Source organism: Lethenteron reissneri, chromosome 20 (assembly GCF_015708825.2).
Source record: "Lethenteron reissneri isolate LAM-NWPU_2019-01 chromosome 20, ASM1570882v1, whole genome shotgun sequence".
NCBI lineage: Eukaryota > Metazoa > Chordata > Hyperoartia > Petromyzontiformes > Petromyzontidae > Lethenteron > Lethenteron reissneri.
The window spans coordinates 13925856-13951551 of NC_083798.1; the positions used below are offsets into that span (position 1 = coordinate 13925856).

The window sequence follows — 25696 nt, forward strand, 5'->3', positions numbered from 1 at the left end:
CCCACACTTCGCCCCCCTCCGTATAGCCCCGCCCACACTTCGCCCCCCCGTGTAGCCCCGCCCACACTTTGCCCCCCCCCGTATAGCCCCGCCCACACTTCGCCCCCCCGTGTAGCCCCGCCCACACTTCGCCCCCCTCCGTATAGCCCCGCGCACACTTCGCCCCCCCATATAGCCCCGCCCACACTTCGCCCCCCTCCGTGTAGCCCCGCCCACACTTCGCCCCCCCATATAGCCCCGCCCACACTTCGCCCCCCCCCGTATAGCCCCGCGCACACTTCGCCCCCCCCGTGTAGCCCCCGCCCACATTTCGCCCCCCCGTATAGCCCCGCCCACACTTCGCGCCCCCCGTATAGCCCCGCCCACACTTCGCCCCCCTCCGTATAGCCCCGCGCACACTTCGCCACCCCCCCCCCCGTATAGCCCCGCCCTCGCCTGCACACCGCGGCTCACGTTGCTGCGGTTCCGTTAACTCTCCCCGCATAGATCGCCCCGCCCTCTCTTCCCCCCCTCCTCATCACTGCCTCGGCTATCTCAACCATAGCCCCCCCAATTCAGCCTCAGCTCACTCAACCATAGCCCCCCCCAACTCAGTCTCAGCTCACTCAACCATCACCCCCCTCAGCCTCAGCTCCCTCAACCATAGCCCCCCCCCATTTGTATCACCCCCCCCCCCTTTTTATCCCCCCCTCAACCTCAGCTCCCTCAACCATAGCCCCCCCCCCATTTCTATCACCCCCCCTTTGTATCCCCCCCCTCAACCTCAGCTCCCTCAGCCATAGCCCCCCCCCCTTCCGTTTCACCCCGCCCTCTTCCCCCCGCCCCCCTCCTCTTCCCCCCGCCCCTCTCCCCTCTTCTCCCCCCCGCCCCTCCCCCCCTCTTCCCCCCCCTCTTCCCCCCCCCTCTTCCCCCCCCCCTCTCCCCCCCGCCCCTCTCCCCCCCTCCCCCCCCCTCTTCTCCCCCCTCTCTCCCCCCCCACCCGCGCGCGGCTCCCGGCTCCGCGGCGCGCGCCACGAGACGCGGCTGCGCCCGCACAAGATGGCGGAGCTGCAGATGCTGCTCGAGGAGGAGATCCCCGTGGCGCGACACGCGCTCATCGAGAGCCACCGCAACCTGGAGCGAGTGGCCGACTACTGCGAGAACAACTACATACAGGCACGTGCCCCCATACCACCACACGTGTGTGTCTGTGTGTGTGTTCGCTCGCCGTCGACACGCGTCGGCGTTAGCAGCATTGCCATCCTCGTTGGGCATCATCATCGTCGTCGTCGTGAGCAGTCGTGGGAGGCAATGACAATAACGGCGTCGCCGTCGTCGGCAGCACCGGTCACTCGTTGTCGTGGTCGTCTTTATTGTTGCCCGTCAGCAGCGATGGTCTCGTCGGTATCAGCAGCAGCGACGACGACGACGATAGCAACAGCAGCGGCGGCAGCAGCAGAGGCAATGATAATAACGGCGTCGTGATCATGGATACTTCGTTATGGTAACGTTCACCACTTGCCGTGTCATAGGCGGCGTTATGGTCAATCGGCAACAGCGACAGTGTCATAAGCAACACGAACAATAGCATTGGCATCATGGGGAGCAATCTCGCCGCTGTCAGCAGGAGGAGTAACGTCAGAAAGTATTTTTGCTCGTGGTCACTCATTGTCAATACTGTACTGTCATCATCACTCAGCAGCATTGACAGCAGCATTGACACTCCTAACCACGAATCATCGTCGATTGTAACGTCAGAATCGATATCCTCACCACTGATCATCATGACAATAGTCAATATCGGTAGCAGCGATATGAATATTTACGGTACCAGGGAACGACGAAATCACTATCCGCGCTACCCGTGACCACTGTCGTCGGCACTTTCATTCTCGCCACAATTATTATTCATCATCGCCCATTATCAACATCATCACTTCCATCATCATCACCACCATCATCACCACCATCATCATCATCACCGTGGGCACGGGTGGCCCGTCAATACGGCACGAATCGCGGTCTTAAGATGAGAAAAAACAGATATACACATATCCTTAGTTTTTATTGTGATCATCAAAACTACTTTTCTGATCATTTGGCTTCCCAACGAATGACCGGATCGAGCTCGGGTATCGGCGTGTTTGTTGAATATTTTTATTTTGAATGATTAGAGGAAGATATGTTGGCAAAAAACTGTATGTTAAATGCCGGATTGTGTTTTGTTCTAACACGCAGTACGCTATAATACATTGCCTGATGACACTGGCTGTGGTGTTAATTAAGGCAAGACAATTAGTGGCACCCAGTTGCTGGAGCTGATTGGAGGGTAGTCCCAATGAATGATGAATGACAGAAATTATGATGATGGTGGTGGTGGTGATGATGAGAGATGTGATGGCGGTGTTATAAGACATGCTGACGATACCAATATACTGTATATGTAGTGGTAATTATGAAAATATAGCTTGATATAGGCTATAACGTGATGAGGCATGGTGGGGATAGTGGTAAATGAGAGGTAATGGTAGTGAGTGATGGTAGAGAGAGAGATGATGGAACGGTAGTTGTAAGAAATACTGACGGAAATAAATGCAAGAGGTGGTGGTTATGAAGAATTATAGTTGCTGATGACGAGGGCAGTGAAGTGATGAGACATGATGTGGTCGTAGTAAATGGGAGAAGCATGGTGGAGGTGATGCTGTTTTCCGTGGCTTCAGAAGCTGCAACCGCCATACGCTTTTGCTCTTTAAATCGCATACAAAAAAGGGCACTTAAAATATTGCACGGATTTTCTCGCGTGTGCTACTCTACACGTGTGTCATGTATAACGCCACCGCTGAAGCAGAAATGCGGTCACATGCTCCACACGAAAATCGTTCAATTGCAGATGTAAAATTGTACAAGAAATGGAACGTGTCCCCCCCGACCTCCTTTAATATTCAGCGTGTAGGCGAACTGTAGTGCATGCAGTCTCTGCATTGGAATCTTTTGTTTGTGCAAGAGAAAGCCGGCGTTTAAACAATGGCATTTACAGTATTTAAAACAATACTACAATCTCCACGTTGATATAAATTCCGGGTCGTACGTGAATGTGCAATTTGTGGGGAAAAGCAGCAGTGCAGCGCAAAAGATGTCTTTTTTGCAGCAGGCGCTGGCTGTATATTGATTGCTATTCGTATTACAGTACTGTCTGTGGTGGGCTGATGAGTGTGTGTGTGTGCCCTGTTTTCAGCCACCACCTATTACTGTGGGAATGCTGCTGCTGCAGTAATAAGCGGCCTGCAGTGCAACACGCGCAATGTTAAACAGCTGGATTGTTTGCTGTGCACCCTGACAGGCACAGGACAAGTGGCGGGCTCTCGAAGAGACCAAGGCATACACCACCCAGTCCCTGGCAAGCGTCGCCTACCAGATAAACACTCTCGCCAACAATGTCCTGCAAATGTTGGATATCCAGGCCTCTCAGCTTCGCAAGATGGAGTCTTCCATCAACCACATATCTCAGGTCAAATAGCGCGTACAATGACCGATTTTCATAGGATGTTTAGTTATTTTTGCTGAGGTCACACGTATTCAATACTCTTGTCAAAGATCAGGTTTTTGGCTAGCATATGTGCTACGTATACAGTCCACTGACAACCCACATGAACAGTTGGTGACATGTTTACATATGGTTATAGTTGATCTTTTCATAAAATAAACATTTGACTAAATTTAATAGAAAAATCTTACCGCTCTTATTAAGCATTATTTTACGTCGACGGAGGAGAAATGTTATATTATAATGTTATATTATAATAGTTTTTGGTCTAATTTGTAAAATAATATATTGCTGGATTTTCGTTGAATTAAAATAAATGGTTACAAATTTACAAACTATTTAAGTGGCTGTTTGATGTCTGAGGAAGTACACATTTGTATTTGCTGCTTCAATGGCTATTTTACAAAATGAAAACCATTTGCACTGTTATTTTAAAGTAACTGAAATTAAAGAGGAAAGTGTTTCTGCCCAACATCCATCTGACATTTCTTGCAAAAAGTAATTTTGGCAGTAATGTTTTGTATTAACTGCATTATTTACATATAGCGAATACTATAACTGGGATTGTTTTATTACAGCAGTTTTAAACTACTGAAGCTGCTAGGCAGCTTTGGTTTTATATGAATCCAAAATAATTTAAATTTAAAAAAATGCTCTTGTTGACATTTGTGAAATTATTGAAAGTGACGAGTGAAGCTTCCTTGGCAAATTGAGATCTAGAGCTGCTTCTGCACACCGGTGCATGTGATATATGTGGTGTGGAGGAGTGGCACAGTGATATTCACACTTGGCTATAAGTTCAGTAACATAAGTTCGATTCCTGGCCATAGCTAAAATCATAGGCGAGTTATACCTTGGGTTTCCCTTCGCCAATCTCTGCTGACTTGTATGTTGAGGAATAATTTTTCATTACTTTTTTGTAAATCAGGATTGAACTCAATAAATTAGGATTGTCTCATGCAAGGGTGATTTGGGGCATTAGTCTGCCAGTAGGTGGCAATGATTGCTACGTATATTCCTCGTTTAATCATTTTCGGATAATAATCTAAGTTGGAAAATGTGGACCCTGATGCCAAATCACAATTGCCTACGATTGCAAATTACGTCGGGGGATCTTTAACAACCACTGAAGCAGGCTGCGCATGTTATTACGTTTATTACACCTGCAGTAATAATCAGGATGGCCGCTGGATTTGAGCTGTGAATCTTTGCACTAAAACCTTTTTATTGTGAGGTCATTTAATCTGCTAAGCCATATCTGCCCAGGTATGGTGAAATAACCCTCATTCTTCACACAGCATGGAGGGGACTTCTTCCAGAATTGTGTTGACAAAGGGCTGTACATTATCATTATACTGTATATGTATAATATGTTACATCCCCTTGATAATTATAGGTTTTCGGTACATAGTGCTAGTAGTCCAACTTTGAAAATGTAATACGGCAATATATTATAGACTGGGGATATACGTATGGGCAAGTGTAACTCAGAAAAATGTAGTGCTTCATGAAAACATGGTAAATGGGGATATCATTTTGTAAACTTATTATTTCAGACTATGAATATCATTCCGTCATAAATTGTGGCAAAATGGAAGCCCACTTGAAAGGTAATATCTGCAAACCAGCTGTTAGGAAACTCTGGAAAATGCATTAACTGTTAAACTGCAGAAACTATCTTTAGAAAAATCTTAACAAGAACAAGCTGATTTAATAATACACTGGTTATGTTCGACTATCAATTCGAAAAGTTAGGTTTATTTTCTAAATAAAGTTAACGTAATAATAAAAACAACCTTAATTTTGCTAGTAGGCTGCACTGAATGCAGCCAAAGATCTAAGTGCGAAGCAGTGTCGAGTGCTGTTAATAAACATTTGGAAAAGGTGATCTTTGTCTGCTGTCAAAACAACCCTCTAAACTGATTTGCAGTGTGGTCAGCTTGCAACCAGTGCATGAAATGTTTGTCGAGGCTTGATGAATGAAGTGTGTGCTTTAATGATTTTTTTGCTATTATAGCATATGTGAATATAATACATCATTGTCAATGCATGCGTGCAGTGGTATTTTTCCATTTGTGATAGTTTGGGTTTCTTAAAGTCTAAGCATTGATTTCGATTTGCAGTGATTTTGTGGTAATTAAAGTGTGATGTATAAACACTAAACGTGGGCATGCACAGGTTGCTTGAATATTTAATATTTTCAATTTCTCATCAGGTTTGTGTTTTATTGAAGAAATGCTCAATAAATTAATTATTTCCCACAAATGATCTATTCAGTGGCTTATTGCATGCCGAAAGTGCATATTGATACCTGATAATCACCGACCATAGTACAGAAGATGGTTAGGGTGCAATTGTGGTAAAATGTTACTTTCGGAGCCTTTTTAATCTTTGTTTTTCAGTGAAAAATCTAAACCAATGAAAGCAACTTTAATTAATGTTTTGTAAAAGTGAAAGCACTGACAACATCATACGTGCACTGTGAAGATTGGTGGTTTTGACCTGTGTAGCATTTGGTCCGATAATTTTTAATCCCAGCAATGTTTATGCAAGCTCTGCTTGTATCAAGCGGAAAAATGTCTTGTGCATAACATGTGCCAAGCTGAAGCATATTGGCATCCTTGTGTCAGTTCAATTTACATGGAAATGTCACGGGAATTTTTTTAATAGTATATGGCAGATCTACAGTTTGGCAGTTTTTGCTGTTGTAATTGTTTTGATGCAGAGAGATAAAATTAATGGATCCCTGATGCTAGCTTGTTGCATTGATTTGCAGTCAGTGAAGGTTCATCATCACACTTAGGCTTAAAAAATTAAGTGTTCGAGACTATTTCAAATTGTGCAATGTATATAGTATTCTTAGACATATTATGTAGATGTTTTAATTAGATTCACATAATTAAAATCTGTCCCTGTATTTAATAATGTGATCTGAAAAATGCCTTCTCTCAGCTTAAATTGCTGACTTTTTTCTGATTGGACTACACAATTTGTATTCACCTAATGGAAGCTGCATTATTATATTTGTTGTTAAATGCAATATACTTAAGTGTAATATTAAGTGATAGTTTTTTTTGCCTGATAACGTATCAAAAGTTCCAGTTGAAAGCAGATCTATGGCATACATATAATACACTACACTCAGCCCATTGTACAATGATTTAATTGTTTCAGTTTTGTTTCCTATACGTTAGACATGAATCATGAATTAAACATGTACAGGGCATGTCACTTGAAGGGCTAGTTTGGCATCCAAGGGAGGTAACTTGCCACCGTGCAGATGGAGCGATGAAATCATCCTGGGTACTGGATTGTTAAATTTCTGCACCGTGAGAGATGGCTTGGTGAGACCTTCATACAGTAGTGGATTAATCATGGATTATGATGGCTGATCTTATTTCAGACAGTGGACATCCACAAGGAGAAGGTGGCACGGCGTGAGATTGGAATCCTGACCACCAACAAAAACACGTCTCGCACTCACAAGATCCTGGCACCAGTCAACCCTGAGAGGCCTGTGCGCTACGTGCGCAAGCCGGTGGACTATAGCGCACTGGACGACGTGGGGCATGGTGTGAAGGTAAGCGCAGCACTACACATGGCCAATTTACAAGTTTTTGTTCTCTGTCAAGGTCTGTTACACCTTAAATTGGATTTCAAGCTTGTGTATCTAATTGCTGTATATGATATTTTTTTCAAAAAGATATTCCACTAGGTGGTGATTTTTCATTCGTAAAAATATATGGACATCATATATAAAATGTTCAGAATGTTCCTTGAAAATACTTTTCCGACGATACCTTCATAAATATGCTTTGACACTTATGCAGTTTGGTAATAATTAATAAGCCTCATGACTACTTCAAATGAAATACGTCTGCTTTTCACCTTAGAATTGTGAATTTGATCGAAATTGTAAAGTATGTGTATTTGGTTACAATGCAGTTGGCAATGTGCAAAATGTTTATTAAAGTAAAAAAAGTTAGCCTTTTACCCTTACAGCCAAGCCTGCCTCTCCAAGGAGTTCCTTAGTGTATACACATTGGCCACACAGGAAGTCGTATTGCCCTGCATGTTGTTTCGGTTGATTACAGCACCTTTTTCCAGATGGTCAAATGTTTATGAACCTTAAGGTTTTTCAATCTTAATGCTACATGAATGAAAACATCCTTTATGATGTACACATTTTTAAATTGACAGTGCAACAGCTCTTAATCCTATTAATGTCATATTATAGTAAAATTGTATGGTCAAAAGATAAAGTTTTTAAATGTAGACAAAATTTAATGTTATGTCTGCGTGTATACGGATTACTGTACGATCTATTAATAGTATATATTTGTCGCAACCAAAATGTTTATTTTTAAGAATCCTGTGTCGAGGTTATTGAAAAAAAACTCGACACTTTTGGATTTGTTTAATAGAATGTGGGGGGGGAAAGTTACAAGGATGAGACAAGTAGCAGATGTTTGTGCAGATGGTGGCTACCAAGGGCCTTGTGTAGATAGCATAACTTTTTGGTCTGTTTAGTGCAATTATGTATAATTAAAGTTACATAGTATGTGTGTATACGTACACACCACTTTATGTATGCATGCCCCATTTAACTTTGTTTTTAATGCCGTAATAAAAAGTTGTATTTTATTAAAATCGTAAAAGTCATTAAAAACAGCCTTCATTTGTTTGTCTTTAACTCGAGACATATTTTGTGTTGCTCCTTTGCATTTCACAAAGTGGCTTTTGAAAGTCAAGGTAAGAAGTGTATTCTTGGTTTCTTGAAAACCCAGAGTAAAACATATCTTAGTATTTGAAGGTTGGATGCCTTATTATAGATTTATATTTTTAGTTTATTACTGTGCATTTGCGTTATAAGTGAAACATGTACCCTGCATAGGTAGATGTAAAGAAAGAAGCATGTTTAATGTGTTGCAGTGAATGACCGCACACTCGAGGGATTGAATTAATCTGGTTCAGTACCTAATTTGGGCATGGCTGAATTAAAATTTTCAAAGTGATTATACATTGTTGTAAAAATAAATATTTCCTTTTTAAATACCAATCTGTATGTACATATGACAGAAATGTGCAATGATGGCCACGTGTATAGTGATAGATGCCATTACATTCCCTAGTGGGAGTTTATCACGATGTTTACTTGAGCCAATGAATCCTGATTATTTAGGATTATGTATTTACAGTCATGTTATTAGTATTATGTATGTTGCATTAACATCAGCGCGCCAAGTGCTTTATAATAATATAGTGTTAAAGATTGCATGCTGTTGGTTTGTTGCATTCATTGCAGCAGGGAGGAAACCCCAATGGGAGAACAAGTAGCGTGAGCGTTCCGCGAAGCACACCGCCCACTCAGAGGCCCCCCAGCCCACCAGCGGGTGGTCGTGGCACCATGGGGTATGCCCCTCACATGTCTGTCGTCTTGAACTCTGCTTGCATTGCGGTCCCTCAGGTTGCAAACATACTTTGCATTCCTTTTCGTACAACCTACGTTTTTTGCATGTGTTCCAATATAAGTCCTCTCCGCACAACACTGCACTCTTCTGATAATGATTATGTAAGTGTAGCTGTATTTCCATCATCCCTAGGGTTGTGTGAACTACAAGTGCTCGCACAGCTGATGTAATAAAACTTGTGCTGTGAAATTTCATATGCCTAGACTAGGGTGTGCAAAGGGTTTTAAGTACCTTGGTGCAAAGGCAGTAATGTGGCATCGTCCTTGCATGCATTTCCCCCATTCATATGTGTTTTTTAGCTAAACAGACAAGGGAGAATAATACACTTTTCCTAGGACTCAATCAGTTTGGGTTTCAATGCAAGCCTTGCACAAGTTGTCTCCCCAGCGACCCGAAAGGCTACGGAGCTCAGTGTCATTCATTTGTTTCAGGTTTTCCGGCTTCTTACTGCGCTGTAGTGTGCAGGGTACAGTATAAAACAATTAAAAGGTCTTCATGCTTCGTACTATAGATGATTATGTAAAAGTTCGTCTTGGTGTGACTAAATCGTTTTGATCTGATAGGCTAAAGTATAAATGAAATGCAATTTAAGAAAATATTGAGCTCATTAAATACACGCACCTCACTTAGAATATGACTACAACTTAAAATGAAAGGGATAACTTTGACCAAGCATAAACAATGAAGTGCTTTCTGTGGAAGTCGGCTGCTGCTTGTAAAGTTGCTGTTTATCCTGGTTCAGTAGAGACTTGCCACTTGAATTAAAATAAACTCAGCAGTCTCTTTAAATCAATTTTGTGGCATACTAATTTTTTCCCAAGCTGCTGATAGATCTTTAATGCCTTGAAAAAAATATCCAGGGTGTAATTTAAGTGCAAAGTCTTCCTGGGCTGCACATTGCTGTGGCTTTTCTCAAGGGACAAAATATGAGCTTTCAATGCTGTGTCTTGGCATGCGTGAACCATAGAAGGTTTACTCCTATTCTTTGAACATTGTTCACAAAGCCAAGTTAACCACAGCTCCCTTCTTTACTCGCCTGCTTGCCACAACTCCGGCGACGCGATCGCCGTCCGATCCCGCAGCACACTGGGAAGAAAGGGGTACGTCGTCTTTGCTATATCAGCTCTCCTCCTTCAGCCTATTTCTAGTCTTTTTACACAGGGCCTGTCTGGCTTTGGAAAAAAATTAGAATGCTGTGGCAGTTTTAACATTTGAAATAATATGCATTGTTTTATAGCTTTTTTAATCCGATGCAGCAGTATTGAATTGGCAAAGCCGGTTTCCCAGTGAGGTAATACTGAGGTTGCATCTTTTGTGGTAGGATTCAAGTTGGATGTGGCTTTTATTTTCAACTGGCTGGAGGTACCTGGCGTTGCCCGGGTCAAAAAAATATTTCAAACCTACTCTTGAAAATGTAACATCAGTGCATACTGACTGTGGTGGTACCTGCTATGATTACAGCAGTGCATACCGACTGGTGGTATCTGCTATGATTACAGCAGTGCATACCGACTGTGGTGATACCTGCTATCACTACAGTAGTACATGCTGACTCTATAGCAGTATTTATCGACTGTATAGCACAAAGTACTCACCTGACAGTGGCGTGGTGAGGCCTAGTCCCGTGCAGAGCCTCCGGCCTCGCCTAGATTGTCCAGACGGCCGAGGTGGCACCTTGGCAGGCTGGGGCTGGGCTACCCTGACCCCCCCCCCCCAGGCACGATCTCCCCGGCCACTCTGCAGTAATATCTATGGCCTATAGTGGTAGCATGTAGCGACTGTATAGTAGTGATAACTGCAAACCATCGGGGTGGGGGGGACATCACACAGTGAAGAATTTACCTGAGCGTTTAGTGTATTTTTATAGGATTTTTAACGCGAAAGAAAATGACCCCCTCACTCCCACCGAAGGCGTGCGACTTGGCATGGGCCGTCCCCCCCACCAAAGGCGCGTGAGTTGGTATGGTCGTGCATGCGTTATAAATAAATAAATACAAGGGAAGTGCGCAAAAATCGCACAAAATCGCTAAACTAATTAAAAGTTGACGGATGTGAAAAAGGAATAGCGCTTGCTCACGGCGGGGCTTAATGGCGTGATACTTGGCTATTTTTATGTTACGTAAATCCCACCGTTGGAGAGCCAAGCGCACGAACACACACAAACCCACACACAATTTTTTTCTTTTTTATATATATATAGATGGGCCAAGTTGGGTTCTCAAATAGCACACAAGCTTTGCATGTTGTAACAACACTTTTATCAGAATCATTACCCTTGTCTGCCGCATTAACTGTTCATCGTGAGGCCTCTGTTGTTGTGCACCATGTCCCCTTGTAATGCACTCGGCCCCCATGCGTGTGCGTACATGTACGTGTGTGTCTGTGCTGTCCTGCCGGGGCTGGCAGGAGGAGCTCGCCCTACCGCACCCTGGAACCTGTGAGGCCGCCTGCTTTGCCCAACGACTACTCATCAAGCCCCGGCCGTGCCACACCTACGTACCCGCCTCAGCAGGAGGCACAGAGTCCTTCGCGTACCGCCTCTCTCAACCAGAGGGCACGCACATACAGGTGCCATTAATTGCCTCGTGGTTAATGACGGCAAGCAATTAAAGATTTTTTATGTGCTTATCAGACACTTGAGTCATGTCGGTAATCAGTATACCGTAATCATGAAGTGAATTTTTACTTTGGCATACCTTCATTGTGATGCCATGTATGATGATACTCAAAAGTTGAAGGTGAGGTTGCATAATTGGTGGAACTATCCCAATAATAACCTACAGGCCACCATTTTGTAAGGTCTGGCAGTCTTATGCACTTGCTTACTCTATCAATTTTTGTTTACACAATAATGCTTTAACAGTGCATATAAAGTTCCCAGGACTAAATTAACAGCTATATACGAAATTATTAAAGAGCCAAAAACTGAGAATACTGAATGTTTCATTTCTGTTGTAAGTTTAATGCAGAACAAATGTTTGGAGGGCAAATTGATTTAATTCTTTGACAAACTGAAATCATTTGATTTCAAGCTTGGAACATATTTGACCGCAAATAAGTATGTGTTTAATGCAGCGTATAATATAGCTTTTATGCATTTTGGTTAATTTTATTCCATCCATCTGATCCCTGGCTTTTTGTTTGTGGTTACAGTGGCAGCAGTGGTGGCAGCCGTAGTGGTGGCAGCCGGGAGAACAGCGGCAGTGGCAGTGTGGGCGTTCCGATACCGGTCCCCACTCCATTCATTCCTAATGCTTACGGGCCAGGTCAGTATCACATGCATCCTTGTAGCCAAATCATCAGCCCATGCCTCGAAATACACATGGAGTGCAGTACTCCTGTATAAATAAACAACCTTTATAAATTAACCACTTGTGTGAACCTTTAATGTGTACTAACTTTTTACATTTCCTATACCATTTCCGACCATAGATTCATTCTACAATAATACAAATATTTTCTCATACATACTGTGGAAGTCTTAAAAAAGCAAATTTAAAAGTTGGCTACTGTGCAAATTGCTTCCGCAAGTAGTATGCAATGTGTTTACAAATATCTGACCTTGTTTTCTCTGGCACGATTATGTGGAAGTGAGTTACTTATGCTTTAAATGTGCACGTATAACCTTGAATTTGCAAGTCTCGGTGACCTTTCTGCACGTGTTATTTGCATGTGTTACCTGCGTGCCTCGGCTTTTCACCTGCACTCAAATTACCCAGCTGCCCCGTCCCCTTTGCCACCTGATGGCCTCACTTCTCCACTGCCCCTGCCTCCTGCACCAATCACAGGTCAGTCCCCACTATGGCTCCGAGGTTGTTGTGCCACCGTTCTAGCCCGCACTGTTGGCCATCGTCCATCTCATAGTTCATCCACCTGTCTCTGTCCATATCAGCCATACTTATACATTTAACCAGACACTTTATCATCCATAATTTATAGAATTGGTAAAATTACTTTTTTTATGTCTAAGTGGTGATGAGTTAATTGTTTTTATTTAATTTTTAAAGTTGTGTTATCATACATTTTGTTTACAGTGATGCATGACCATGTAATTTGTACAAGCAATTGTGAAAATGTTTGTGCGGTTAGCCATTTTAAAATCCGCTATATCTGCAGGATTGCCTGTTTAGTTTTATTATCACCATTTTAATATTTTTAAATGTATTATGTACATTGGTTCAATGTGCTTGATCGATACGTGACCTCAAGTCAGGCGAAGACCTTCGCCTTAGCTGAATGCCTCTGCCAAATCGATGTCATCATCTGTGTACTCAAGGGCGTTGCTTAACATGCTGTGTGATGTCACGCATGTCAATTAGGCAGTGTTAAATATCTGTCATTTTCTTGTATGCTACTTTGCAAAAATGTAATTAGAAATATAATAGATTTTCATTATTTGACTTGCAGTCTGGGCCAAGTTAAATTGGCTCTTAGCCTGTATATGATGTAGTAAATAAATAAATAATTGGTGTTCTTATCTTGCTGTAATTTTTTCACCTTGGCTCATGTTGCAACACATGCCACCAACACAGAATCATGATGACATTAATCATCACTTTAGTAGACAAATAATAGTTGAATATGTAATTGCTGTATGTGTTTTCCCTGGCTACCAGCACCCATGATGGGTGTGCCGCCTCCTCCTCCCCCCCCTCCTGTGTTCGGTGGTAAGACAAAATGTATGCTGTGTCTATAGTAGCTTAGTCTGTTTTGCGGGGGTGTCGCCAGGCTGCCATAAGAAGGGTCCAAGTCCCTGCTGTGACTAACGCTGGGGAGCTTTTGTACATCTGAGTTCTCGAGTAGCAGTAGAGCCAACAAGAATGGCCCTTTCATATAACATGAGCCCCTGAAGACTCCACTTGGGGAAATAAGCGTAATAATCTTGGCAATGCTCCTGTCTTAATTATTGCATGGCTCACCTAATGGTAGCATTTGCTGACTTAATTCCCTAATACAATTCTGATGAGGCTTGGGCATCATTTTGTGGTTTTATCCTGAGTTGCATTCTTTATTTGTCATTGGACATGGCATTGTTTATTTTTGATTGGAGGCAAATCATTTTTGTCGGGCAAGAAAGTTATGGAGATGGATCTGCGATAGGTTTGCATACATTTGCTTGAACTAATTGGTGTTATTTATGTGAATAATTTATGTTTTTAGCTATTTGTGTATGTGGTGCAATGTTTACAGCTTAAGTATACATTTATTTTCGTGAGTATGAATAGTTTTTAAGTAAGGCTGTGTCTTATCATACATGAGAAAAGCATGTTCATGTTGAATCATCCCAATTTAGTTCCATATTGGAACAAATTTAAGGTACACAATATAAACTTTTATGGTATTGGTTTAATGTCGTACTTTAACTAGACTGAGGTCAATGAACATAATTTGGCAACAAATCTTGGTGAGTGGTGGTGATTAATGGCTGGTGTGGTGTATTGTGAATGGTATGTCCCGTATAGCTGGTCCTGCACCCCAATACAACTCGATGCCCAGGCAGATGTCACGACACAACTCGGCCACATCCATCAGCTCAGGCGTTCCCCGCCGCCCACCCTCGGTCACTTCACAGTGCTCGCAGCTCAACGGAGGTCCCTTCTACAGTCACAACCCGAGTGCGTGCAAAGATGCATGTGCACTTGGTCTTACAACACAGGGGCAGTTTGTCTCTCCGAATATTTTCATCACTGGTGACTGCGTCGTACTATTTGTTTCCCATGAGACTTTGTCGCTTGATTGAACTGGAGCTGCTCTGTGCGTGCTCTAGTGATGCAAGCACCACCACCTCCACCGATGCCTCAGCTCACCCCACAGATCCCTCTCACAGGCCTCGTGGCACGCATGCAGGAGAACAGTGAGTACCTGTAATTTCTACATTTTTCATTATGGCCTCTGTGGTTAGTGCCCATTTCACAAGGTTGGGTGTGCAAATTTGTTGTTGGCCAACTTGGCCTATACCCTGTTCCTATGGTCATAAAGTCATTGGTGGTAATTCTGTATAGAAAAGTCCCCTTACCATAGGAATCTGGAATGACTACTACTGATTTGCGACTGATAACGAATTAGATCTGCTCAACTTGGAAAGTTTTTTTTACCTTGACTAAAGAGCACTGTAAAGGTACTAGATTTATATGGATACTCCACAGTAGCTGTATGGTGGGCAGCAGAGGGCAGTGCAGCAAAATAGTGTTTCTATGCTTTTATGTGACCACTACATCTACCTTCTCCATCTTCAACAACTCGCAATGACCAGTGTAAAGTGTAGTTAAAGATCCACCATGACCTGCACTACGTGGGGAGGCCTGTATCCAGCAGTGGATTGACAAAGGGCTGTACATATGTTGTACAGTAGGACATTATTTTGAATACATTTCCATGTCAGCAAAAATGAGCTGCAGATTTTGTTACATGTATTGTCTTTTAAAGCTATATGGTACCTAGGTACCAAATCTGTCAATCTTTTGTGATACTCATTGAAATAAGGTTGTGTGCAAGGTAGATTGTTACATCTCAGAACCATGAGAAAGTGTATGGCTTGTGGAGCCCATCATCCAGCAGTGGATGTATCATGGCTGATGATCTTCCATTCTGCTCCAAGTCACGGAGGGCCCGTCACAGCCATTGCCACCGCCGCCTGAAGAGCTGGCTGGGTTTGGAGCGGGGCCTGTGGAGCCGCTGATGCCACCACCTCCACCCGGTGACTACGAGGAAGAGGAGGCTGCTGTTGTGCAGTACTGTGATCCCTATGCTGAGGCTGACCCTCCATGGGCACCCAAAAGCTACCTGGAGAAAGGTAATGGCAAGGTTCTGCATTGCACACGCATGCAGCCAAAGAACCTCAGACAAGAAATAACTATAACATTTTAAGTATTTGCTATATTCCTGAAGCGTAGCCTAAATACTTTCTAGAAGGGCTCTAGAGCTTCCGCTACTGGAGAATCCACCAGCAGTAATGTGACTATGCAATTGCTGGGCTGCACCTTACCTTTTACTCGTTATACTAGGGAGCTTAGGACACATTGGGTACCTTCTTAACTAGTGTCACTGCAAGTGTCTGTGTGCACAGAAACACATAAACAGCACACTTGTTACCTACACAATATTCAGCTGTGGTGTTGTTGTCCATTCTTTCCCCAGTGGTAGCCGTGTATGACTACAACAAGGACAAAGAGGACGAGTTGAGCTTCCAGGAGGGCTCAATAATCTATGTCATAAAGAAGAATGATGACGGCTGGTACGAGGGCACCATGAACGGCCAGACGGGGCTTTTCCCTGGAAACTATGTTGAACCCATCCTACACTACGCCAGCTAGATTTACGCTCTCTGGTCTCAGCGTTCTGTGCCCCTCCGATGCGTCACTCTTGCCAAATACCAATCCATGGGACAGACTTCTTGCAGTCCTTGCAGCTTTGGACTTTTAACTGCTGCAGCATTTCAACAACTATTCTGTTGGTGGATGAACAGTACTGTATAGATATCTTGTCCTGTGCAGATAAATCTTGCCACAAACTTTTTGCAGCAGTACTTGTGTATGCGATACTTGGATACATCTCTTAAGCTTGTCAAAAATCAAGATTTTTTTAATATACTGGTTATTGTGGTTGTAGAAGTGTAATTTAAAATTAAGTTAATTTTCATGTTACAAAACGAAACAATGGTGTTTTAATGCTGAATGTTTTGCTTGATGGACTTAGCGTAATCTGGATAATTTTTGAGTGCCACAGCTGTGATGTGGGTTGTGTGGTGTGAGAAAAAAAAATGCAACTACTGCTTAGCAGAGATTTATGGAAAGCTCTAGTGATTGTTAAAATAAGAGCTACACTTTAATAACATCTTGCAAAGGCTTTATTTTATGGTTACTGGATTGGATAATTTTCACATGTTTGAGTATCTACAAAATAGACAAAGTTAGTATAAGCTATCCTTATAATTGGTCTGTAAATAACATTCTATTGTGGAAAGTACTTGTCAGTCCACAATGTACGGGCCATTTTAATTTCAAGTTGTGCAGTGCAGTATTATGGTTTCATTTTAAGCTTTCCTCACTTGTGCAGATTGGTGTAGCTCGGTGAAGTTGGAAGGAATCAATTGTTGCCAAGGCATGTGAAGATTCTAAATTTCATTACATTTAATGGTCTGTTTCCACAACAATTGAAAACCATTGCCTTAGAGAAGCAATATCATAACTTCTCATTGGCTTATTTGCATGCGATACATTTTTAAGAACACCAAGTGTACAAATTTACCCCAGACTTTCCACGAGCCACATAGCCAAAGTAACTCGCATAATGCATGCTTACAAAATTTAGTTTACCTTGAGGTACTTTAAGCATGGCATGTTTAAAAGGTGTTAGAAGCAGCTACCCCAACTGTGTTCACACCTTGCTATGGGATGTCTGCATTTATCCTAGGTGTGGAATGCTTTTGTGAACAAATGTTTATATTCCGAATTTCTCCAACGACTGGAAGGACTCACTTTATTATAGGTCAATGACTAAGAGCAGCCGAGGTTGTGAAAGAACATAATTACTATAGCTATGTACCTGTTGCATTTTGTATTTGAGCTTCCAGAGTGTATTGGTAATCTAAGGCTCAAAAAAAACTGTGGCAGAGTGGTTTTTGTACATCTTTGTAAACTTATATGTAATAGTGATTGTTCTGACTTTTGTAATTGTTTAATGTTAAGTCACTGCTTGATTTTGAAATGTGACCAGGTGGGGCCAATTGCTACAACAGCATCTAATCCTCAGTTGTTTTTTCAAGACTGCGGTTGGCCACACATATACTACTTAACAGTTGGATAAGCTGTACGTGAAACAATGCATCTTAATGCAGCTTTATAATATATATGTAGGAGGTAACTGAGCTCAACCTTCAAGAATTCCTTGCTTGTTGCTACTTTAAGGTCTGCATGCTGTTTGCATATTTCTGACATTGTGTATATATTATGTACAAACATTTTCCAAAAAATAAAATAAAAACCTACGCAATTGACTGCAAGTTTTTTTTTATATACAAGATAAAACTCATGTCTTCAGACATCCGAGTTGCAATAAGGCCTTAAAATATACAGCTGCCAGTCAGATGTAAAAAAGCCATTATGGCAATGAATGTTACTGGCCTCAATTTGAAAACTATGTAAACATGTTTGCATTTTTAAAAAGCTTGATTACAAACACTTTTTGGTGACACTTTCAAACATTTTGCAACTTCATGCGAAATTATACACAAGTGTTTAAAATAAAAACTATTCAAGTGATAACCGTTCAAACGTAGCAATACTTTGAACACCTTTAGAAGTTTTCATCAGCACCCTTAAGTCGCACAATATTTCTGCAAAATGTTTCGCATTTATCTTGTACAAATCACAATTTATGCACAGCTGCATACTGAATCTGGGCACCGTTATTCCTTCCACCGAGTGCACACATACCCTTCCACTAATCTATTCAACCCATGTCATTCCCACCACCAAACCAATAAATTCAGGCCAATGCAGACCTTTACTTCAGGAAGCATTAACAGCACTGGCATTTAATAGCGGCTTGCAGTGTTAAGGCTAAGTCATTTATCTCGTGTGAGCACCATCTCCGTTATCCGTATGAGTGCATCACGTTCAGGTGATGGCCGCAGGGTGCTGATGAGCTTGACAGCTTCGCTGCAATAGCGCTGCGCTAGGTCTCGTGTCTGCTGTACGCCATCGCTCTTGAGAGAGGAAAAAAAAACATTTGGTTTTAAATGGACTGCCAAATTACAACGAGTGATGTTCATGTACAGAAATAAAAAAAAACATGCAGAAAGATCCTCACCTCCAAGACATGCTCCCAAGCTTTTTCAACGTCTCCAGTGAGGCTAAAACGTCTCATTATCATACTGTGCAGTTCCGGGTGCTGACAGTCCAAGCAGAACAAATGCAAGCAATGAAACAGATTATTAACTTAACAAAAAGGAGCATTATGTAAAAAAAATCAGATTCTGAGTATTGTACGAAATACACATCCATTATATGAGCTATGGAATAATTTGTGAGACTGCAGACTTAGGCCTCACCTTGTCACAAGCAAATAGCACAGGTGCCGTGGCCAGCCCTAGCTTGAGATCAGCTGCAGCTGGCTTGCCCAACTGATTTCCACATGCAGTGAAATCCAAAACGTCGTCAATCAGCTGACCACAAAGAAATGGGGAGGGGGGGTAAAGTCGATTAATGAATGTGAATATACCAAGAGTTAAAAAATAACCCAAGCTTAAATCCTAGTTGAGTCATACATTTAGAAAACAAACATGTTACTGATCTTTTCTGAAAGCTATCAAGTAGATGAGACCGTACATGTCCAGTCCTTTGTCGATCCATTGATTAAAGCCTCTCCAGATTGCAAGTTGTGGGGGTTATATGACCATACTTCACCACGCTGGTCAGTGAGCTGGTAAAGGTGTGTTTCATTATGGCTTAAAAGTTTATAATTTTTTGTTATCGGATATGCTTGTTATCAGATAGTCCAGCGTCCAGATTTGTTTTCAGCTGTTGTGTGGGCTTTTGTTCAGAACACATGGGTGAACGCCCTTCTTGATATGGAAAATCAGTGGGCGCTTAATGTCTGTAAGATTGACTGGACCATATTTGTATGTCTCATCGAGGACACCTCTTGCAAAACATTGACAGAACAAGTATAACCCGTAAAAACAAAGTTTTTCACTATAAATCCTTTATATGCGTGGCGGCTAGAGTCCTCTCGTCCTCTGGCTTGAGATGGCTGCCACCTATGGGTCAGATGATTGTTTTCCCTAAACAGTGTAACATTTTGGGAATTTTTTTTCACGAACATTAATTGTCTCGCACAACGAGTCTGTGTGGAAAATGTCAGCTCGATTGGATCACGGGAAGTGGGTTAAAAAATGACCGAAAGATTTGCACGGTCGTAAGCAAGCAAGCAAGCACGCAAGCAAGCAAGCATGCAAGTAAGCAAGCAAGCACGCGAACTTAATATAAAGGATTGAAAAATATATTCGCCTGTGGAGGACGCGGGGATCGATCCCGCGACCTTTGGCATGGGAAGCGAGGGCGCTACCAACTGCGCTACTCCGCCACGGCCTGTGGAGGGGTTACGCTCTGGGCTCTTACACTCTGACGTTCAGCCAAAGCCATGAATGCGTTCTATTTGAATATATGTAAAATAATTTTTTTTTGCCTAAAAAGTGTAAAATGTTGGGAATTTTTTTTCACGAACAATAATTGTCTGGCACAACGAGTCTGTGTGGAAAATGTCAGCTCGATTGGATCACGGGAAGTGGGTTAAAAAACGACCGAAAGATTTGCACGGTCCTAAGCAAGCAAGCAAACACGCAAGCAAGCGAACTTAATATAAAGGATTTAAAAAGGATTATGTTTTCCCTAAAGCAAACAGGAGTACAATACTTGTACTCATTGCAACCTGGCTTTTCTTTAATGGTCATTCTTTGAAATTCTGAAGTCTCAACAATGATTAGCTTTTGATAAAATAGTACTAAACCATTTTTTTCTGTAACATTAAATATCTGTAGTTATTACTAAGCAGACTTAAAAAGCACACGTGCTTTATTCACATAGTTCTATGATAAACTTTTAGTTTCCTATGATTTCTACTGGAAAGTGACATTACTTAAGGTTATCATTTTAATCTCGCAATTTAAACTGGACATTTACAAAAAAGTAACCACAAGGTGTACCATGCAATAGTTGTGCCAATACTGATGTAAGGAGAATACTGCAGAATGAGAAAATTAAATGAAAACAATAACTAGCAATAAGCTGGATAAGATGAGTACAGAGTGTCGAGTTGAGAGAGAATCAGACATGAAGCATTTATAAAATGCATATACAATCACGCTGGGATATTGGAAACCTCTTGATGTAATATCTGTAAGTGATAATACCTGAAATGCAATCCCCAAGTGTTTGCCATACATGAAGGCGATTTCCTGGACATCGGTATCTGCTTCACCAAGAACAGCAACCTAAAAAGACCCAGAAGAAAATGAAAAACAGTTTAAATGAGACCGTAAATTAAAAAAATGGTTAAATTTAGCTTTGACCATGACAAATGTGTCAACTTACCGCTTTAGCGCTGTGTGCAATAAGGCTCGCAGTTTTCTTGAAGTTTTTTTTCAGATAGTGCGCAAACCTTTCATTCTCATTCTCTTTCGAGCCTAATTGCATAAACTCCCCTGAACACAGGCAAAACAAATGGAGCATACAGAAACGTAATTATTTATTTCACTCTTGATTTGAGGCTTTCGTGACTGCAGGAATCCATACACTCTTTGGTTCTTTCGGTAAAGTCACGTAGGTATAAAATAAAATAAATAACGACGTTTCGGGCGCAACACAAGCATCCTTCATCAGGTGGGAAAGCATAGTCTGCTGCTGAGGCAGACTGTTTTAAAAGGTTTGAAATGGGTGTAGCTCAAGGGTTATAAAGAAGTGGCCGGGGCTAGTAATGTTAATGTGAGAAATTAGCATGTAACTGGAAGACAGAAGAGCGACCTCCTAAACGAGGGCACGGAAGTGGCTATGCTAATGTGAGGGATTAGCATGATGTTAAAGTGAGAAATTAGAGGGCACGGAAGTGGCTATGTTAATGTGAGGGATTAGCATGATGTTAAAGTGAGAAATTAGAGGGCACGGAAGTGGCTATGTTAATGTGAGGGATTAGCATGATGTTAAAGTGAGAAATAAGCATGTAACTGTAGAAAGGAAGGTGAAGAGGTGGGCCTCCTCGACGAGGGAGTGCAACCCAACAGGTGTAATACGAAGGGCCTGTGAGTATGAGAGTGCAATCCAAAAGACATGTGAGCATGAGAGTGCAATCCAAAGCCAAGAGAGTGCTATGCAATATTTATTTCACACTTAGTATATGCATTGTAATGGTTTGAAAATGATGTAATAGAATGAACCATAGACATTAGATGACGGGCTTGAGACTCACCATTGACGAGGTCATCAATGACCTGAGACAGGAGTGACACAACATCTCCATTCCCAAGACGGGCTAGGGCTACCGAGGCTGCAGAGAGAATGAAATCTCCTGCTAGGATCGCCTGCAATACATCGTCCACACACGCCACTAAAAACCCCCAGCATGCTGCACGTTCCCATAAACAAAACTGTTGATGATATTTAAAAAACTGGTAGATTTTCATCACCATGTGGAAGGATTTCTACGAGTTGTTAATGTGTTGCAATAAATTAATGTGGTTTTAGACAATACACTGGTGCTGTTACTTGAGATGAATTTGCTTCAACAGGGGCCAACAAGCAGTTACAGCCATCAATGTCTTACCTTCTTCTCACCCCATTTGAAATTCACTGCAGGTTTCCCACGTCGTGTGTTGGCTTTGTCAATTACATCGTCGTGCACGAGGCTGGCTGTGTGGATCATTTCAGCGACCATGGCTATCCGTCGTTGGCTGTCGCTCACCTCACTGGAAATATAAATTTACCAATTGTCAAGTAGAGTACAGTCGTCCCTCGGTTAATGTTTTAATCCGTTCGACGAAAACTGTTAACCTAAATAAATGTTAATCGAATTAGGAATTACATTTCTGCCAAAATAGAAAACAATGCAAACAAAGCCAGTCGAGGTCTAAACGCTCATAAATGGGCGTCGCCAATTGAGATACGCTCAACCCACCTACGAGAACTTGGACTGGCCATAATTAGTGCTCGCGTGCATAACGTACACATATCGTTAATAAAAATGTTAACGTTAGTCGTGAACGTTAATTTTAACGTTTAACGTTTTAAACGATGGGGTCCTATGGGAGGCAAAACGTTAACCGAAAAAATATTAACTGATGTTGCTGTTAACTCAGGGACTACTGTACTGTTTAAGCTACTTGTCCTATGTTATTGAAACGTTTTCTATGAGCAGCTTATACCTGCACCTCTGAAACAAGTTCAGCATACCTTGTATTGTGCTGGTGGAAATTACATGCCCGTGCCATCAGCAGCACCACCATCGGCCGGAATGACTTTCCCTTCCCATCAAAGTAGTAATGAGTCATGTCTCTGAGGTCTGCGATTCCTGTCACCAGCTCCTGAGGTTTCATATATGCAACATGTTATTTGAGGTGTCGACCAATGTTTTCTTCATTTCACATTAAAACCACATGTACACAGGGCAGCTATCAGAAGCTGCCCTTATGCCTAGTAAGATTCCCCATCTTCCATGGAATGTCAATGAGGGCAACTTGCACAGCATCCAACAAGACTTGCACTGCATCTAACATTGTTTGCATCCTCTCTTAGAGCATTTGCTTACCATCATGTTGCATTGCAGTATTACAAATAATATGTAACTTGCGAGCAAGCCTCGTTAGGAGTAGCCATTCATTGATAGCTATGTCCATAAACACTGAACATCAGTTAAGTGCTCGTTACTCAACAGTAAGGGATAATAAATGAGCGCTACAAGTACACCATACCTTTTTAATGTCATCGCAAAGGTTGCTCATGTCATCCTGCACCAGTTTGTATGGGTTCTGGTGCCGCTCTTTCATGGGTGCTTGCGTGCAGCGATAGGCACTGGACGTAGTGTGGAAAAACCTGCTGTAGTTGATGAATAAAATTTAAAAACAGACAGCATTGTTTGGCACGTAAACTTTGTGTATGCATTATGTATAAAAACACAAAGAATGAGAAAAAAAGACAAAGGGCTTGTGTATTTTATTGTCACCTTTTAAGTCTGTAATTGATCACGCATTACGCACAAGAATGGTCAAATGGTAGTCAACTATAACAATTAGCAAACAATGAATCTCGAATTGATTTTAAGTTACAAAAGCAGACAGCAAAAAAGGTGCTTTATTTGGTGTTTGGAGTACTGTACATGTTAAATCAGTGTTGCAGTTTTGTAAATTAGTGTAATCAAGTATATAACAATTTGTTATATTAGCCGTATGTTTAGCAAGCCTGACTGCTGATAAGACTTAAGGTAGAAAATTGTCTAGTTTGCTTGTTTAAACAAATGCTGCTTGATCATTATAGTCCGAAAAGCTCATTGGGTGATGAACAACAACATGATATTCATGGAGACAATATTGTGATCTTTTAATTACCCCTAATGCTCCACAATAACACAATTTCTTTAATATGTTCATTTTGAGCATTTCACCTTGAGATTACAGTACAGTTGGTCTCCCTTGTGAAGGACAGCGGCCTTAAGCAGGGCTGTGTGGAGAAAGAAATACAGTACAGTACTGTATATATACAAGTCTCGTGTACATCACAACTGAGGCTACCCAGTGCAAAGTTTTGTATTGACACAAAGCAACAACAAAAATCGTAATTTAGTATATTTTTGTTGTTTGGTATATGTTTTTTCTATACAAGTAAAACATTACATAATAAAAGTACTCAACGTAAAATAACGAAGCATACAACCCCAACTGTTTAAAAGACACATTACAAAGTGTGCTATAAGGAAAACTAAAACGCTCTTGCCAACAGCTCGCCTTACATTGGACTTCGGCCGTAACATGAAACTGCAGACAACTTGAACGTTTGCAAGAGACAATATATCACATCTTCCTTGACGCAATCCTTTTTCAGAATAAACGGATTGGCCTCTTTACCTACTTAAAGGAGATCGAGTTTTACAATGGAAATGCAGTACTGTAGTTGGACAGAGGAAGCTGTTACTTCTCTAATTTAAAATAGCTTCCGCTCCCCTGACACGTGGGCCTGAAAAATACCTCTACTGAACTCTAGCTTTCGTTTAATAGGAACTTAACGGCATCTCACACCACCCTTCAATCAAGCTAATAGATTCACGACCTCTTTCCATGGGAGACCTGAGTGGACTAGTAGATACCTACAGTCACTACCACCACCACTGCTCAGTACTTTACTATTCCTCGTGACTTTTAGTGCAGTATCTGTGTAGGCCCTTGTATAATACGAGTGTACTGGTTGGTGAAGGTGGGGCCGGTGTAATGTTTGTTTTAGTTTGCATTCTATACCAATCCCGTTTTGGTTTGTACGAGTGAATTAACAACACAGCGCAAAGTCCAGAGAAGTGCTGAACACAATAAACTCGTCGTTACATCCGTCGCTTGTCGATAACACGAGCGCCAGTGCTTACCCAATCTTTGCACGCACTCAACCTCGCCACAGTAACGCAGAATGTCCACCACCCTGTAATCAAGAGCTTAGCCCCACCGTCGCTGAACCCGTCTGACCTACAGTGCACTTACGGCTCTGCTAAGTTTGAGCAACAGCGTCTCAAGTCACGAATAACCCTTTCGCCCTGCCACCCACAAGGTCGCGCTTGCCCGGCCACACACAGGCCCCCCCTCTTGCTTACCGTGCACCTCCGGGCGCGCACGGCCGCAAGTGCCGCGGGACCCGCTCGGGGAAGAGGTGAAACGCCTGCAGGGACAGCGAGGGGAGCGGGAACGAGGACGAGGGGAGCTCGGAGTCCCGCACGCAGAACGCGTCCCGCACGCAGGCCGCGCCGCAAGGGGGCCGCCATGTTGATGGAGGGCAGCATGCCGGGAGGTGGGACAGACCAAGTGGCGCGAGCGGAGGGGGGGGGGGAACAGGGCGTGAAACCGCGGGGGTGTGCGGGTTAAACCAAGTGGCAATTCACTACGGGGGGGGGGGAGGCCAATGTGAGTTTTTCAGTTTCATTCAGTTTCATTTACTCTTGGGTTCTTTCGGTAAAG

The 25696-nt window shown here is 42.3% G+C and overlaps 2 protein-coding genes across 10 annotated transcripts; one reads left to right on the forward strand and one right to left on the reverse strand.

Moving 5' to 3' along the window:
* Window positions 1-973: 973 nt before the first annotated feature.
* Window positions 974-17985, forward strand: ABI1 (abl interactor 1). 8 transcript variants are annotated; one of them, XM_061555026.1, is made up of 13 exons: window positions 974-1155; window positions 3320-3487; window positions 6927-7103; window positions 8258-8275; window positions 8829-8935; window positions 11401-11562; window positions 12148-12260; window positions 12714-12782; window positions 13611-13661; window positions 14457-14609; window positions 14762-14848; window positions 15593-15787; window positions 16132-17985. In XM_061555026.1, the coding sequence occupies exons 1-13, from the start codon at window positions 1039-1041 to the stop codon at window positions 16305-16307; spliced, it is 1593 nt and encodes a 530-aa protein (XP_061411010.1). In that variant the 5' UTR covers window positions 974-1038; the 3' UTR covers window positions 16308-17985. The 8 variants fall into 8 exon arrangements, with proteins under 8 accessions (XP_061411010.1, XP_061411011.1, XP_061411014.1 ...); XM_061555027.1 differs by having other exon boundaries at window positions 8832-8935; XM_061555030.1 differs by lacking the exon at window positions 13611-13661.
* On the reverse strand, window positions 17986-25530 carry PDSS1 (decaprenyl diphosphate synthase subunit 1). 2 transcript variants are annotated; one of them, XM_061555035.1, is made up of 11 exons: window positions 25336-25530; window positions 24145-24200; window positions 23456-23576; window positions 22938-23068; window positions 22312-22453; window positions 21958-22069; window positions 21087-21196; window positions 20906-20986; window positions 19046-19159; window positions 18805-18885; window positions 17986-18700 (listed from the first exon to the last, which is right to left on the reverse strand). In XM_061555035.1, exons 1-11 carry the CDS (start codon window positions 25519-25521, stop codon window positions 18560-18562), a joined length of 1275 nt encoding a protein of 424 aa, XP_061411019.1. In that variant the 5' UTR covers window positions 25522-25530; the 3' UTR covers window positions 17986-18559. The 2 variants fall into 2 exon arrangements, with proteins under 2 accessions (XP_061411019.1, XP_061411018.1); XM_061555034.1 differs by having other exon boundaries at window positions 23456-23579.
* Window positions 25531-25696: the final 166 nt, after the last annotated feature.